Raw genomic sequence first — 16,790 nt, 5'->3', positions numbered from 1 at the left:
ATGGAAAATAAAAATTATTTTTTAAAAATGAATGATTTGTGATTATTGTTTAAAAATATTATATACATGAAAATTCTCACAAATATTAAAATATTGTTATTCTGGCTGTACTCCTCTCAGAGGTTTCGAATTTAAGATACTATTTCAAGCCCTGATCAGTTTGGCTCAGTGGATAGAGCCTTGGCTTGAGGACTGAAGGGTCCCAGGTTCGATTCCGGTCAAGGGCATGTACCTTGGTTGCGGGCATATCCCCAGTAGGGGGTGTGCAGGAGGCAACTGATCGATGTTTCTCTCTCATTGATGTTTCTAACTCTCTATCCCTCTCCCTTCCTCTCTGTAAAAAATCAATAAAATATATTTTAAAAAAAAGATACTATTTCAAATCTTCAATATCATGGCCTTTTAAATATTTGAAGACAGCTATTAAAATTTATTTCCTTTAGCTATACTTTCCATATGAGAGTAATCACTATCCTGTGTGCATTTTATTTGTGTTTTTTTCAGTGTCATCTTTTAAAGTGTGGTACCTCAGAAATAGACACAAGACTGCTATAAACTGATCTGATCAGTGAGGCTGACTGCCTCCCTGGATCTGGACTTGAATTTTATTAATGCACTTTAAAATTGAGCAACCATTTAAAACTCTTTATTTGCTTTTCATAATAACATTCAGTTCAAGGAAAGACATTGAGTGCTTATGATGTTAGCCACTATTCATCAGTAACAGGAACATACAAATAAGATTTGGCTCCTCAAGAGAGTAAGAGATGTATTCAAATAATTACAATACGAAGGGTTATGTGCTAAAAAGTTGTACCAAAAAATATTAACCCTATTGGAGCCAGGTCACAAAAGCGATAACACACAGACAGGGTTCTACAATTTGAGAATGAACACTGGATGTGGGAGGGGGAAAGGATAGGCCAGCAGAGAAAGAGGGAAAGAGGGAAAATCTTGAAATAGAACGTCTGTAAGGGAAACCATCCATTCACATATTTGAGTGCCTCCTATGTGTCAATAAACTATCCTAGACATTTGTGATAAATCAATGAACAAAAGAGACAAAGAAGATGGTCAGGATAGGTCTCCTCAAGAAGGTGACATCTGAGCAAAGACATGAAGAAAGTGAGTTATTCATGTGGATCTCTGGGGGAAGTGAATTCCAGGCAGAGGAAAGAGCCAGTGCAAAGGCCCAAGGGTAGGTGCCTACCTAATGCGTTCCGAGAACAGGAAGGTGGTCCTGTGACTGACGCAGAGTTAAGAGGTAACTATATGGAGTGGCTGGAATTAAAAATTAATGCATGTATACTAAAATGAAGAAGGGAGCAGCAGAGGCAGGAAAATTAAGAGTCTGAGTAAATTTATTTTCTTTCTTTTTTTAAGAAATAAACCGTTACTGTTGAAAGTATTACATATGTCCCCCGCCCCTCCCCCATGAGTAAATTTATTTTCAACTTAGAGTTCTCCAGTGTCAAACCACTGACGCTATCCGGCTCATGAAAACATTAACACATAGCTTTATTTTCAGGAAAAACGTCACTTTCATCTTTATTTTCTCTTCAGAGTTTTGGACCACAGAATGATAACTGTTTTCCTTTGAATTTGAAAAATAAAAATCCACTTTTCGTTAATCTAGCCTATGATTTCCTAACATAATCTTCCTTTATTGTTATGAACTCTTTTGGAACTTCCTACATACTTCAACTTATTCTTCCTTAGCAGTTCTACTTATTGACTTGCACAATCTTGTGGGTGATGAAACTATCCCAGACAAGGAAATCCATCTACTCATCTATCCATTTCTCTAATGGTTGAAATTTCTTATGAGAAATATATCTTAAATCTGTATTTCATAAGAAACATTCTGTTGGGCTAGTTATATATTTCTACAATGACATCACTTCTATAACTTCTTTTATCCTCACTCAATTGTTTTCCCCTATATTTCCTTCAAGTTAACTGATTTCCATAAAGGCATACCAGTATTTCACACAGTGTAGTTCCCTTCTATTAGATCTATTCCTCTTCAGAGAACACATTGCCCTGGCTAGTGTGGCTCGGTTGGTTGGGCATCATCCCATGCATCAAAAGATTGCCGGTTCGATTACCAGTCAGAGCACATGCCCAGATTTCGGCTTCAATCCCGACTAGGAGGTGTGCAGGAGGCAGCCGATCAATGTTATGCTCTCACATTGATGTTTCTCTCTCTCCCTCTCCCTTTCTCTCTCTCTAAAAATCAATTAAAAAAAAAACTTTTTAAAAAAAGGTAACATTAAAAAAAAAGTAACATACTTAAAAAAAAGAGAGAGAACATTTACACACTTTTATCAGTTTATTTAGTCACAGGTCTCAACTTGGGGACAAAACACCTCTTAGATTTTATTAACCAAACTAGAGGCCCGGTGCATGAAATTCATGCATGGGGGGAGGGAGTAGGAGTTCCCTCAGCACGGCCTGCACACTCTCCAATCTGGGACACCTCGGGGGATGTCCAACTGCCTCTCGCAATCCAGGACCGCTAGCTCCTAACCACTCGCCTGCCTGCCTGCCTGCCTGCCTGATGGCTTCTAACCCCTCTGCCTACCTGCCTGATTGCCCCTGACTACCTCTGCCTGCTTGCCTGATCGCCCCTAACTGCTCCCCTACCAGTCTGATCACCCCTAATTGCTCCCCTGCTGGCCTGATCGCCCCTAACTGCCTCTGCCTCGACCCGCACCTGGGACCTAGGACCCAGGATTTCCCTCCTCTGGCTGGTTGCAGGCACCAGGAACCCGGGATTCTCGCCTTCTGGCTGGTCACATGCACCTAGGACCTGAGCTGGCTTGGCCCAGGCTGGCTGCAGCCGCAGGGGACCATGGGTGGTTGGCTTGTCCCTCTCCCAGGCTACAGGCGCAGCCACTGGCGCCCAGGACTGTGGAGACCATGGGGTGTGTGGATTGTCCCCTCCCGGGCTGGGCCACAGGCACAGGCACAATTGCTGGCACCCGGGACTGTGGGGCGGGCAGCTTGTCCCTCTCCTGGGCCGCAGCCTGGCTGGTCCCCATTCCTCTCTCCCCAGTGTTGAGCATCTGAGCCATTGCAGCATGACGGCGTGATGACCATTCGCATATTAGCTCTTTATTATATAGGATTGTGTTAAGATTTCAAGTAATAGTAAAAATAATGATAATAAATATAGTACAACAAAAACAATAATCTCCAACAATATTTTTGAGTACTTAGTATGTGCTAGACACTGGCTATCCACTTTACATGTAGTATGTCAATTTTTATCTCAATTTTGAGTGAGGTACCATTATTTCCCCCTTTATTTTAAGAGAAGGAAAAATAACTTGTCCAAGATCACATTCGGAGACCATACTGTGGTGGAGTTGGGAGTAAAATCCCAATATATTTGACACCTTAGTCCAAGTTCTTAATTAGGCTATATAATTCCCATACTCTATATACTGGTATACAAAAACTGGGACATAAGTATATATATCATTTGACACTTCTCTTATGTTTTCCTGAGAATTTTTGAGAATTTCCTTGAGTAATTACTTGGTACTTCTCTTCCTATGTTTTGTCTTTTTCTATCTTACAACTATTCTCTACTATGAATATAAATTGTCTATTTTTGAATATAAATTGATCACTATTTGGTAAAGATATCTTTTTGAAATGAAATACACATACAAAATATGAGGCAGTTATAAAAATTTCCAAACAGAAATTCAACATTTCTCTTTAATAAAAATAATTTAAAATGCAATAATAAGAAATGATTAAAGCACATCGTATTTCCTATTATTTTAAAAATATGGACGTGGGAAAAGAAAAAATAAAAGTGAAGAGTAAACAGCCATCGAGGTACTGAAACTGGATAGCAGATTAACAGTCACCATGATTCATAAAGGGTTTGTGACTGGTTATTTTGCATGGTAAATACTTTACTAATAAGTGTCAAGTTTTAGAGTTACCATTTACATACATACACAAACCCGCACACACATCCCCCAAAAGCTTCACCAACTCAAACAATTTATACCAAATCAAGGAGAATAAGGAAAAATGAAACACATTGCAAATATATAAGTGCAAAAGGCTTTTCCTCTAAGTCAGAGTCATTCTACAATGTATAAATTATCCTTACTGAATTTCAACCCAGTGAGAGTTGAGAATACTAGGAAATTAGCTAGAAAACACAGTTGTTTAGAAAAAAATGAAATTACTGAAGTTTTCTGAGTAAAAAAGAAAAATATTCACATGATAGGAACTTACCACAATAGACAATAGTAAAAGTAGGGAGTAGGGTCAGCAACCAGGGGCAAGAGAGAAGAGAAAACAGAAGGCATTTTAATTAAGGAAATTTCAAAACAAATAAGCAGCAAATGGTAGCAAACACATTTTTTAAAAATGCAAGCATCCATTTAAGTTTTACAAGGAAAAAAGCAAAAAACAAGCGTGCAACAATTTTAGAAGCTACAAAGCTAAAGATCCAGTGAAAGGTAGTGACAAGATATAAACAAGAAAATAAAGCCTGTGACTTTTACCATGCAATAAACATGATGACAGAATGATATTAATGTTATAACCAGTGAAAATTATACCTTTCAGGGGTCGATTTAGCATCAAGCTGACTAGTAAAAACTGCTCAGAGGTTTCCATATATCTTTTATGCTTACTTTTCAGCTAATTCCATTTCATGATAGGAAATCCATAAGGAATGTTATCACTCATAGATAACCATGGCAAGTCTATATATGTCTTAATTGAGCCACAGAAATGAGGGATTCTATACTAAATATTAATAAGGTCATACACATTTCATCTAGAGAATTAAGGTAGATGCAAAAGTACAAAAAAAAAAGTTGGGAACCAATTCAGAAATGGAAGAAAATACAGTAGTAACATTTATTCCCAAGGTTTTCTATTTGGGTCCCAAAACAAGGACTGCAATACTGAAATCAAACAGAAAGCCTAAGCTCTTTAGTCAACATGAACGTGACTACGAAGTGAGAAGGCAAAGCAGACAACTTTACAAGTACACCTAGCTTTAAATAAATCTGATTTATTAATATTTTGCTTTACCTCATCAAAATAAATTGAAACGCATTTTATAGAATTATTTCCTTTACATAAAAATTTAAAATAATGGCAATCAATTTCTCTCTGGCATTTTACGATTTGATTTATATATAACTTTCATGAGCCTAACCACTTACTACATAAAAGGCTGCACATGTCGTTTTCATTAAACATTAATTATCAAACACTGTCAGAATATGAGGTCAAATTAAATTTCAAGTTCTCTCAATCTCTTTAATCTTTCCCCCCAACAAAACTGAAAAAACAAAAATGAATTTCTTTCTTCAGGAGTGCTTATACTCAAGGTGAAGTGACTCAAGATCAAATTAACACATTCTTTCATCAATTCTAAGATGCATAATTGTTTTTGCATACATTTTAATATCTCTGTAGTTGGCATTAATCTTTCACCTGGTAGGATATTGTGGTTTAATACACAGGTTTCTTTCTTCTTTCTTAAATGCATGTAAATTAATGGGATGTCTTACAATTGATGGCATCTTAGATCAGATGAAATACAGTATTTTCTATTTACACCTCTGAGCAATAACACATAAATCGACCTCTGTAAAATGAGGTGAAACAATATGGTTAAAAAAAGAAATCTGTGTGTAAATGTTGATGAAAGAAAATGCTTCAAGGGATAAAAACAAACTAAAGTGATGACAAAGTGGCTCATTTACCAAAGAATCTCATTAGTGTAATATGGATTTCCATGCACTGCCTATACCTCTTAATAATAAATTAAAAAAAAAACAACTTACAGTATTTTAACAAAATTTCTTTGGTTAATGAATTCAGTTGATAGCAGATAGCAACAGAATGCCCACAGCTAGCACATGTGGGCAAAGCATTGGCATAAGAAATCTGATCAAATCAATCTATTAGTGTCTTTAACTAACTAAAACATTACCTACCTCCCAGCCAGTACTCTGTATAATAAAAAGTAAAAAAGGGCAGGTCATAAAAAAATTGTTTAAAAAGAACAAAAAAAGGCCAAAGGAAGTTCAGTAGTATAAAGAAAGGCACCATATACCATAAATTCTTCTCCACTGATAGAAGACACTAGGATATTTTTTAAACACCACATTCTTTCACTTTTAAGACCTCTGATAATTTTATAAATTACTTGTTCAAAACCTAGTAGCTAAAATTTTACCCTTTAAAAACTTTAAAAGTGAAAGTACATATTTTGGGGAAAGAAAGCCTACTGCTTGTTCCATTTGTCTGTCTAAATTAGATCTCTCACTAAACTCAGCTGAACTACCTGGGGTAAATTGGAACAGAAATTGCAATTTTGCTCAAATGCCTTTGGTACAAATGGATGAAAGTTTCTTGGAATCTACTAGCTCTAGATGTTCCAGACCTGACCTGTGTAATTTGCAGTTCACAGCTCTAGAAGCTGGGATAAGGCTCCTTTGACAGTATCTGTATAATTGATTATAACCACCCCCCCCCACCCACTTATGAATCCTAGTAAATCTTTTGCAATTTCAGTATTTTAGCAGACAACAATAAAATTCTGGCATAACAGTACAGTAGCCTTATTTTAAGACTGTTAAAGTTTTTAGATTATATCATTTCATCTTAGTCCATGGCAAGAAAGAAGAAGTCAAGCTGATAGACAATAAAGAAGTAGTACTGAATATAGAAGTGGATATTCAGATTCCACTTCCTTCTTAGATGATGGCAGTAGCAGATAACAGCATGGGTAGCACAGGAAAGGGAACAGTAAAGTGGGGGAGGAGAAGGCTCAATAGCGTATTTCGGAGTATTTAAAAGGAGCCAAGGATTTAGTTTCAGGGACATCAATTGCTAATAGTTTAATTGTAAACTAAGTTTATTTTAATTTTAATTTTTGTGATTTGTGGACTCCATGAACTATAAACAAGTATTGAAGTTATACTATTATAATTGAATACACATGATACAGTGATGCCAAACCTATGACATGCGTGTCAGAGGTGACACGCGAACTCATTTTTTTGGTTGATTTTTCTTTGTCAAATGGCATTTAAATATATAAAATAAATATCAAAAATATAAATCTTTGTTTTACTATGGTTGCAAATATCAAAAAATTTCTATATGTGACACGGCACCAGAGTTAAGTTAGGGTTTTTCAAAATGCTGACACACCGAGCTCAAAAGGTTCACCATCACTGATCTAGGAAAAACAGTGAAGTCTAGTTGAAATCACAAAATATTAGGGGTTTATTAAATTTTCTTATCATTTAATAAAAAATTAACTTAAAAAACTTTTTTGGCAGCCTAGAAATAGAAATCAATTTAAAAATCAGATTCATAACTATAACTCACACTATGAAACAGAAAATAACACACAATTAAAAAAAATTGGGCAACTAGTAATCATTTAAAAAAAGTGATAAAAAAAAGACAAGCTGTGTGGGAAACTTATGATGATCTTAATCTACTTTGGATAAATTCAATTTTTTGTTAATGAGCCTTGCTTTGGTACTGAACCATCATTTTGACACCGCTCATTTGTAACCTGATTAAAATGGTCATTCCATGGGATCCAGTTTGACATCAATACAATGCAACACTAATGCTTTTAGACAGTTTCTCCATTTATACTGAAGCTAGAAATTGCAATCATTACCTGATGAACAATTTTGCTGAATGCTTCTTGAAGTTTACCATGAATTGTGGATAGTTTCTTTGCATCCCGATTAGCTTCATGAATAGGAATAAGTACTTTGTACACCTCATTAACTGCTTCATACATGCCAGCCTATAAGAATAAGATATTGCTTTCTTTTATATCAACAAGAAAGTAAATATTTACACTTTATGAATTCACAATATTTCTGCTAAAACAATACCAACTGAAGCTTTTCCAATAGGACATAAAAACAAACAATACTAATTTTAATTTTACTAAAACTTAGAAGAGTTTTTCACAATGTATTATTTTCTCTAGATATATATACACGAATATATATGTGTGTGCATTTAACATACATATGCATATTTATACTTCTATATAATATGAATTGGATTTTCTGCTTCTACCTACCCAGGATAGGTAGGTAGAATTATTAATTATTAATTATTAATTATTACCTTACTTCGCTAAGGTAAATATGTGTATGTTTGAGTACTTCTACCTGCAGATAAACTTTTGCAGAAACTAATTCTAAGCAAAGAAATAAAAGAAATCCGATTATTACATTGGTCACAGATACATAGATATCAGATAACCTGTGGCCTCCAACGAAACTAAAATTATTTAACTTTTCCAAAATATTAAACTGGCACAGGAAATTGCCTATGGAAAAACAACTGATTTATAACAAAACATGAGAAGGTCCCGAGTCATCAAATTTTCAGATTTTATTCCACTATGGCTAGTTGGCCAGTGGTTGGCCAAGGGTTACTCTGGTTATACTCAGAGTGAGTGACGAAATGTGTTTGTACTACTCTTCCATTCTCTTGTCCTTAATCATGGGTTGGTAGCTGTAGTGAGGGAAGAGAGGTTTTCCAAGAGCCATTGAGTTCCCATTGCCTCACAAATCAGCAAACATATTTTCCCAAGGAAATAAACATATGGTTCTTATTTTCTGGTCAGTTCACAGAAGTATGTTTAAACAGTTACGTACGTAGCTATAACAATGAAATATATTTAGTGTAACTAAAATGCCTCAGTAATTATTTTAATTAAGATTAAATAGATTAATGGGAAAAAATGAAATTCATAATTACATGCTATTTATTGCAAAAGAAATTCTGTAATTAGGCCATTGTACCACAATTTGAATTCACTACTGTGAATTATTAAAATTACAAGCACACACACACACTAATACACACAGTGTATATTTGTCAAAATATTCCATTAATAGCAAAAACCCTTTCCCCCCTGCTAGTTCAGATCAATTATATTGAAACTCGTGGAGCAGAAATCCAGGGAAATCAGGACTCTCAAGGTTCTCAAAGACAAAAAATTTTAAAGTGGACCAACACCTAACATCCTTAGAGTCTAAGAATTATATTTATTTATTTAAATTATTCTTCTTCTAAATCCTTACCCGAGGACATGCTTAGAGAGGAAGGAAAGGCTGGAGGGGTGGGGGGAGAGAGGGGGAGAGGAGGAGGAGGAGGAGGAAGACGAGGAAGAGGAGGAAGAGGAGGAGGAGGAGGAGGAGGAGGAGAGGGAGGAGGGGGAGGAGAGAGATTGATCAGTTGCCTTCCATATGAGTCCTGACCAGGGATCAAACCCAAAACACAAGTATATGCCCTGATTGGGAATCTAACCAGCAACCTTTCCATGCACGGACGATGCTCTAACCAACTGAGCCACACTGGCTGGGCTAAGAATCATTATATTCAGATTACCTGGTTCTAAGTGCCAATACAATGCAGATGAAGATAGTCAACTGGCTAGTGTGGCTCAATGGTTCAGCACACATTATTACTAATCTGGAGCCACATTATATATATATACTCATTTAATACTGACAACATTCCTATGAGGTAGGTACTATTACTAGATGCATTTTATAAATAAGAAATGTAAGGTACCAATAGGTTGAGTAATTAGTGCCTAAAGTGATTTAATTACTAAGGTGGCAGAGCCAAGACTTGAATTCTGGCTGTATTCCTTCTAAATCTATAACCTTAACCAATGTATTGCAAGATAGGGTTAAGGTCAAGAGAAAAAATGACCAATTTCTAATCGTGGTGCAATGGGGAAGTTGGGGCAGCATTGCATATTAACTCAAGCTACCATCTTATGCTAACATGTACCCCACTGCCTCCTAAACCTTGGTGCTGGGACACTAAACACTCAGCAGAAAAGTCACAGAAAGTAGGTGACCCTATCACCCTGGTTAAAGAAGGGGATTCAGCTAGCTATCTCTCCTTTCTCTGATAAACCTCTTATCCTAGATCCGCATGAATACTTAATTTATTCACATACAGATGTGGAGGGACAGGGTTGGGGTTAAAGCATGGTAGAGTAGGTCATACAGGGATCTAGAATATATTTCATGAAATTCCTGATATGTGAGCTCCAGGCCACTAACACCTACCAATAGGGCTACCAATGAGATGAGAAACCATGATCTTCCTGAGTACCAGGGGGATACTCAACACACTGAAACAGATTTTCCCTTTCATCTAATACACAGGCCATGCCAGTCTACCCAAGCAGGAACTGAAATCGTTTAGAGTCCTTGTTTTCTTCTGTTCTGTTTTTTTAAATAAAATTCTGTTCTGTTTGGTGGTGAAAGTTTTATAAACAACAATAAAAATTTGTTGTAGATTAAGGGTTGGTCCATAAACAAGCAAATAAAAAACACTAAAAGTGGCAGATTATTAAGATTAAAAGGAGAGTAAGCAATAATAAATTGATGAAGAAGATTTATTCCTAGATAGTTCTTAAGGTACTCAGAGAAAACTACTGTAAAGGAAAAGCAGGATCATAAGCAGAGAGAATAAATATACACATCACTAATAATCCAGAGGTATGTAACTGGGGAAAGAGAATGAGCATGAGTCACTCACCATAGAGAAAGAAGCAGCTGCTTGCTCCAGCAATCCCACAAGTCCTGACTCAGTGAAGTACTTTCCAGAGCAGATGCCTTCTTCATCGGGAGATACAACGTCATCTGAGACTGCAGACTCTTCTAAAACATTAGATGAAATATTCTAGGGAGAAAAAAAATCAAAAAGGTTTGTGAAATGGAATTAATTTCTTAGCATAGAAGATGTATATGAAGAAGTAATTTAAGATAAAATATAGTGATCAGCTTAGGTTAAAAAAAAGGGGGGGGTAGTCAGCCTGGCTAGTGTGACTCAGTGGTTGAGCATTGACCTATGAACCAGGAGGTTATGGTTGGATTCCTGGTCAGGGCACATGCCTGGGTTGTAAGCTTGATCCCCAGTAGAGGGGCAAGAAGGGTGCAGGAGGCAGCCGATCAATGATTCTCCGTCACCATTGATGTTTCTATCTCTCCCTCTCCTTTCCTCTCTGAAATCAATAAAAAATAAATTTTATGGGTAGTCTATGCACAGAGAAAAGACAAACCTCCAAAACCTTTTTGAAATTTTGGAGATGACAGTAAAATGACAAGATGACAAGAAAACTTTTCTATCAGTAAAAAGTTGTGAGAAAGAAATTTTTTAAAAATCATGTGTTAAGAAAAATATTAATATGACATAGGACATCTAAGGAGATTTAAATAGTATTTAGTTGATCTTGTCAAAATTCCCTATGAGAGAAATTAAGGTACAAAAAACCATATGGTCTCTTTGATTTGCCCAACATACATTGAGTTAATAAAAAACTCAGGTATAATAAAAAAAAAACCCTTTGCTCCCTAAGATTGGGATCAATCATTAGTTCTAAAAAAGAAATGATAAATATATACCTTAAATATTTTATTTTAATGTAAACACTGACAGTAGATATACATTCATTTGTCAATTTTTCAAGTAAGTCTAAGACCTTTTCTTTGTGTATGGGCCTCGAGATCAGAGTTCCATGTACGTACTCTTGACTAAATACCTATAATGCAACCATTATTTAATATTTTCAGTTTTTATAAAGTAAAGATTTGAAGTTAAAAAGTTTATAAAATTATTTTAGATTTTTAGGAGCTTTTCCTGAAATCTTTTATATCCATCGGGTCCAAAATTAACTCAACTGTTCTGGAGACTCACTTTTATCAAGTCTTTGCAAATCATTCATTTTCAAAGAAACAATAACTCACTTTCTTTTTGCATTTGGATTTCATCACAGCATATAATATTTAATCAAAATTAGACATTTTCCAAACCTGGCATAACAGGTTTTTAAGAAAAGTAACACATAACTGACTCTTTGTAAGCAAAAAATTCAACTAGTGAATCAGAGGTATGTAACCCTAGTAAACTAGCACTTCTGAGCGAGGTATTAGCATATTTTATACAAAGGATGGAGAATGTTGGTTATCTGGTGTGTCCAGTAAAAGCCAAGGAAGAGTTTCTACTGAATTTTTTTTTAAATACATTTTATTGATTTTTTTACAGAGAAGAAGGGAGAGGGATAGAGAGTTAGAAACATCGATGAGAGAGATCGATCAGCTGCCTCCTGCACACCCCCTACTGGGGATGTGCCCGCAACCAAGGTACATGCCCTTGATCGGAATCAAACCCGGGACCCTTGAGTCCACAGGCCGATGCTCTATCCACTGAGCCAAACCGGTTCGGCTCTACTGAATTTTGATTCTCAGTATTTTGAGTGTATTCCATAGATGACATAAAGTCCATAGTACTTTAGGCAAAGAGAAAAAACATACACGGCACTGGTAATGCAGAGGTAAGACCATGTGGAGAGAATTAGCAAGAAGTACGCGCATACCTTCCATCGTTATGCTTTCCCTTCCAGACGAATTAATCTAAACACCAGGGAGAAAAATTACAACCAAAAAAGGGCATACCTCGATTAAGAGATTATCCGATAGAGAGAACCAAGATGGCGGCATAGGTTAACGCCGGAGTTTGCTGCTTTGAACAACTACTTCAAAAGTGAAACTAAAAGACTGACCGGACATCACCCAGAACCTCAGGAACGCTGGCTGAGTGGAAGTCCTACAACTAGGAGGAAAGAGAAACGCATACGGACACTCAGAGGAGGCGCAGTGCTGAAGTCAAATTCTGAGGTGCGGAGTGTGCGGAGCGGGCTGGCGGCGGAGGGCGCGGTTGGCGTTTTCAATCAGGAGGGAGTCGCAGACACTGAGCTCCAGATACAAGCGAGTCTTTAGGGACCCAGACTCAAACGGGAGAAGCGGGACTGTCTGGCTTCGGTCAGAGCGAGTGCAGCTTTCTCTCCGAGTGCAGCTTTCTCTCCGAGCTTTGCAGCGGGTGCTGGGACTCAGAGAGGCAGAGCCCCTGGGGACAGGACTGAGAGCCGCCATAACTGCTCTCTCCGGCCCACCCTGTTGATCCTGTGCGACCCGCCCCGCCCAAGCCCTGCACAGAGGCATTTGCCGGATAGCCTCAGGCAAAGGCTAGATTAGCACCTCCCTAGAGGACAGAAGTTCTCTCATAGGACAGCTGATTCTCATAGCCACTTGGCCTGGAGGTCAAACCCTCCCTGGTATTAGCTACAACAATCAAGGTTTAACTATAAGACTGCGAACAAAGGCCACTAGGGGGTGCACCAAGGAAGCATAACAAAATGCGGAGACAAAGAAACAGGACAAAATTGTCAATGGAAGATATAGAGTTCAGAACCACACTTTTAAGGTCTCTCAAGAACTGTTTAGAAGCCGCCGATAAACTTAATGAGATCTACAAGAAAACTAATGAGACCCTCGATGTTATATTGGGGAACCAACTAGAAATTAAGCATACACTGACTGAAATAACGAATATTATACAGATTCCCGACAGCAGACCAGAGGAGCGCAAGAATCAAGTCAATGATTTGAAATGCGAGGAAGCAAAAAACACCCAACTGGAAAAGCAAAATGAAAAAAGAATCCGAAAATGCGAGGATAGTGTAAGGAGCCTCTGGGACAGCTTCAAAGCGTACCAACATCAGAATTATAGGGGTGCCAGAAGATGAGAGAGAGCAAGATATTGAAAACCTATTTGAAGAAATAATGACAGAAAACTTCCCCCACCTGGTGAAAGAAATGGACTTACAGGTCCAAGAAGCGCGGAGAACCCCAAACAAAAGGAATCCAAAGAGGACCACACCAAGACACATCATAATTAAAATGCCAAGAGCAAAAGACAAAGAGAGAATCTTAAAAACAGCAAGAGAAAGAAACTCAGTTACCTACAAGGGAGTACCCATACGACTGTCAGCTGATTTCTCAACAGAAACTTTGCAGGCCAGAAGGGAATGGCAAGAAATATTCAAAGTGATGAATAGCAAGAACCTACAACCAAGATTACTTTATCCAGCAAAGCTATCATTCAGAACAGAAGGTCAGATAAAGAGCTTCACAGATAAGGAAAAGCTAAAGGAGTTCATCACCACCAAACCAGTATTATATGAAATGCTGAAAGGTATCCTTTAAGAAGAGGAAGAGGAAGAAAAAGGTAAAGATACAAATTATGAACAACAAATATGCATCTATCAACAAGTGAATCTAAGAATCAAGTGAATAAATAATCTGATGAACAGAATGAACTGGTGATTATAATAGAATCAGGGACATAGAAAGGGAATGGACTGACTATTCTTGGGGGGGAAAGGGGTGTGGGAGATGCGGGAAGAGACTGGACAAAAATCGTGCACCTATGGATGAGGACAGTGGGTGGGGAGTGAGGGCAGAAGGTGGGGCGGGAACTGGGAGGAGGGGAGTTATGGGGGGGAAAAAAGAGGAACAAATGTAATAATCTGAACAATAAAGATTTAATTAAAAAAAAAAAAAAGGGCATACCTCGATTTAATGTAAGTCTGGCAGATTCCTACCTGAAATGTTACACACCCCACAGGGAGATATTTGCGGTCCTCCAGCATGCTCAAATATTCCGCAACCAGTGCTGCTGAGTGGACCAGGCACTGCGCAGCCTCAGCGTGATTGCTGCGCTCTGAGTGCTTGCCAGCCATGTTCTGCAACCAGGTCAGTCGCAGGTCCGGAGAGGTCTGGTAGCCCTTGGCAATTCTAAACAGAACAGAAATTCTCCCCAGTTAGCATTTGCTTCCTAAACTGAAAGGGAGTTTAGATTGCTTTTTCCTGGTAGTGTTTACCTACAAATTTCCCTATGAGGGAAATTAAGGTACAAAAAACCCAACCAATTAAGACAAGTTTTTAGGGGACTGGAAATGTCTTTGTGTGTATGCTTAGAGAAAATAGCTGTGGGCCCATGGAATGGGCAATATCAGTTTCTTTTGAGGGGGGGAGGAAGTACTGAAAATAGACATGCCATATTGAAATCTGGCATTAAAGAAAACAATAAGGGAAAACTATGAGAATTTATGTGTTCATTATGAAAAAACATAAAGACGTTTTATATTCAATAAAAAAAGACTTATAAATATATTTGTCTTATTTACGCTCTTTAAAGAACTCCAAAACTGTGAAAAGAGAGGGTCATGTGGCAAAGAAAAAGCCTCAAGTTTTACTTACATCTTTCAACATATAATAGGAATTACAAAATTCTCAAAATGTGCCCTAGACATAATCTATAGCATAACCATATTTATAGTCAGGAAAATGGTTATGATAAATATTACTAAAGGATTGATTTTTACATTTAAAATAGGGTTCTTGAGCCTTCTTAGGAAGTCTAGGGCCCAAGACGCCAAGGTGTTAAATGTGTTCTGATTATTTTTTAAAACCCTCTCGTTTTTTGACAATCAATAAATATACTGAACAATTATGCATAGTTCTTAAAAGAAGGGGTACACAAGGGATGTAAAAAAGCAGCCTAAAAAAGTGTATTTTTACTTTTCAATCTACCATTAGGAAATCACTTAATATTTGTATTTTTTTATCTAATGTTTCCTGTGTCTTACTAATTTAAGCCCATTATATAAGCTATTATAAGTGAATCAAACAAATGGTACCTGTACATTAGATCAATCAACATTTCAGGATCCTCCTGGTGTTCCTTCATTTTAACAGTATCAGAAAGGATCATATGAAGATTGAAAACCAAATCTTGGACCTGCAGCAGAGAATTATATGAAAAACATTCTTCAATTGCCATTCATTCACAATTACTAAATTAGTTTAGAAGATATTTCCGAAGAGTATCTGAAGATTTCAAAACAAATAATTGATATAGTTAAGAGTGGAATTGCTGGAGTATGGTGGGGTAAGGATACTAAACTTTCCACAAATTCCTCAGCAGACTGTTTGTTTGTTTTTTTCAGTTCTTTCACTTGGAAACAAGTAGAACTATAAGTAGAAATAAAATATAGGGGTAGAATAGATATAAAAAAGAATACGAAATATAATTCTCTCCTATGTTTCTGATTCTCCCAAAAGATAGTTTATAGAAAACTCTAGTTTTTAAGGCAAATTACTATTTCAATAATAAGTGGAAATAACGTTTCATCATAAAACTTTTTGGTTGCCCATACTGCCTGTCTACTGTTCTTTCTGTGACAAATACACAGAATTAAATCCTTCTTTATTTAATCCAAGAAGGAAGAGTAGCCTATTGAAATAAAAAATTCATCCCTGTCTATGGCATATGATATGTGGATTGAAAGAAAAATACAGGTTCCTCCAGTAAAAAACAAAGATTGATTTAACAGTTTGGAAAAGTGCCTATTTTACAATCCTTTTTCAATTAATGATCTAGAAAGTGGCATTTCTGACCTGGTCAGGAAAGGTTGTTTCTCTCAGTTCCAGATCTTCTTCAGCATAGGTCAAGATAGTCTTCAAAGAACGTCTTAAGAATTCTTCATTAAAATTCTGAGATGTACCCACCAAGGAAGATAGTGACATGGTTACCTGCATTTTAACCCTGGCAAAGTTCTGTAACAGAGAAATTGTCAGGTTACCATTTAATATAGGAGAGCTTAAAGGAACAGTCTAAAAGAAAAGGTTAGTTAGTGAAAAAAAATACCACTCTAAGCAAAATACTTTTAAAAAGTAATGAGATATGCATATTAAAATCTTATTTTAAAAAGAACATAAAGCTTACAATTTTGCTGTGAACAATATGCTACAGAACAGAGTTTTAAAAAGTGCCATGTTTTACAGTTAAATTAGAAGTTGTGCCTAGACTTAACATTGACCTATTAT

General features: G+C 36.8%; 1 protein-coding gene across 6 annotated transcripts in view; it reads right to left on the bottom strand.

The window, feature by feature from the left end:
* Positions 1-16,790, bottom strand: part of DOCK7 (dedicator of cytokinesis 7) — a 185,941-nt gene that overhangs the window by 11,464 nt on the left and 157,687 nt on the right. For 5 of the 6 annotated variants that reach the window (XM_059689320.1, XM_059689322.1, XM_059689323.1 and 2 more), the window contains 5 exons: positions 16,362-16,520; positions 15,602-15,702; positions 14,504-14,696; positions 10,600-10,743; positions 7,694-7,825 (listed from right to left, as the gene is read on the bottom strand). In XM_059689320.1, coding sequence (XP_059545303.1) covers positions 7,694-7,825; positions 10,600-10,743; positions 14,504-14,696; positions 15,602-15,702; positions 16,362-16,520 — 729 coding nt within the window. Of the gene's footprint in view, positions 1-5,948; positions 6,003-7,693; positions 7,826-10,599; positions 10,744-14,503; positions 14,697-15,601; positions 15,703-16,361; positions 16,521-16,790 lie in introns of those variants that run through there. The other variant, XM_059689325.1, reaches the window with a different exon arrangement.

This window comes from Myotis daubentonii, chromosome 3, assembly GCF_963259705.1.
Source record: "Myotis daubentonii chromosome 3, mMyoDau2.1, whole genome shotgun sequence".
In the NCBI taxonomy this organism is placed as follows: Eukaryota; Metazoa; Chordata; class Mammalia; order Chiroptera; family Vespertilionidae; genus Myotis; species Myotis daubentonii.
This window is presented reverse-complemented; position numbering and strand designations above follow the sequence as displayed.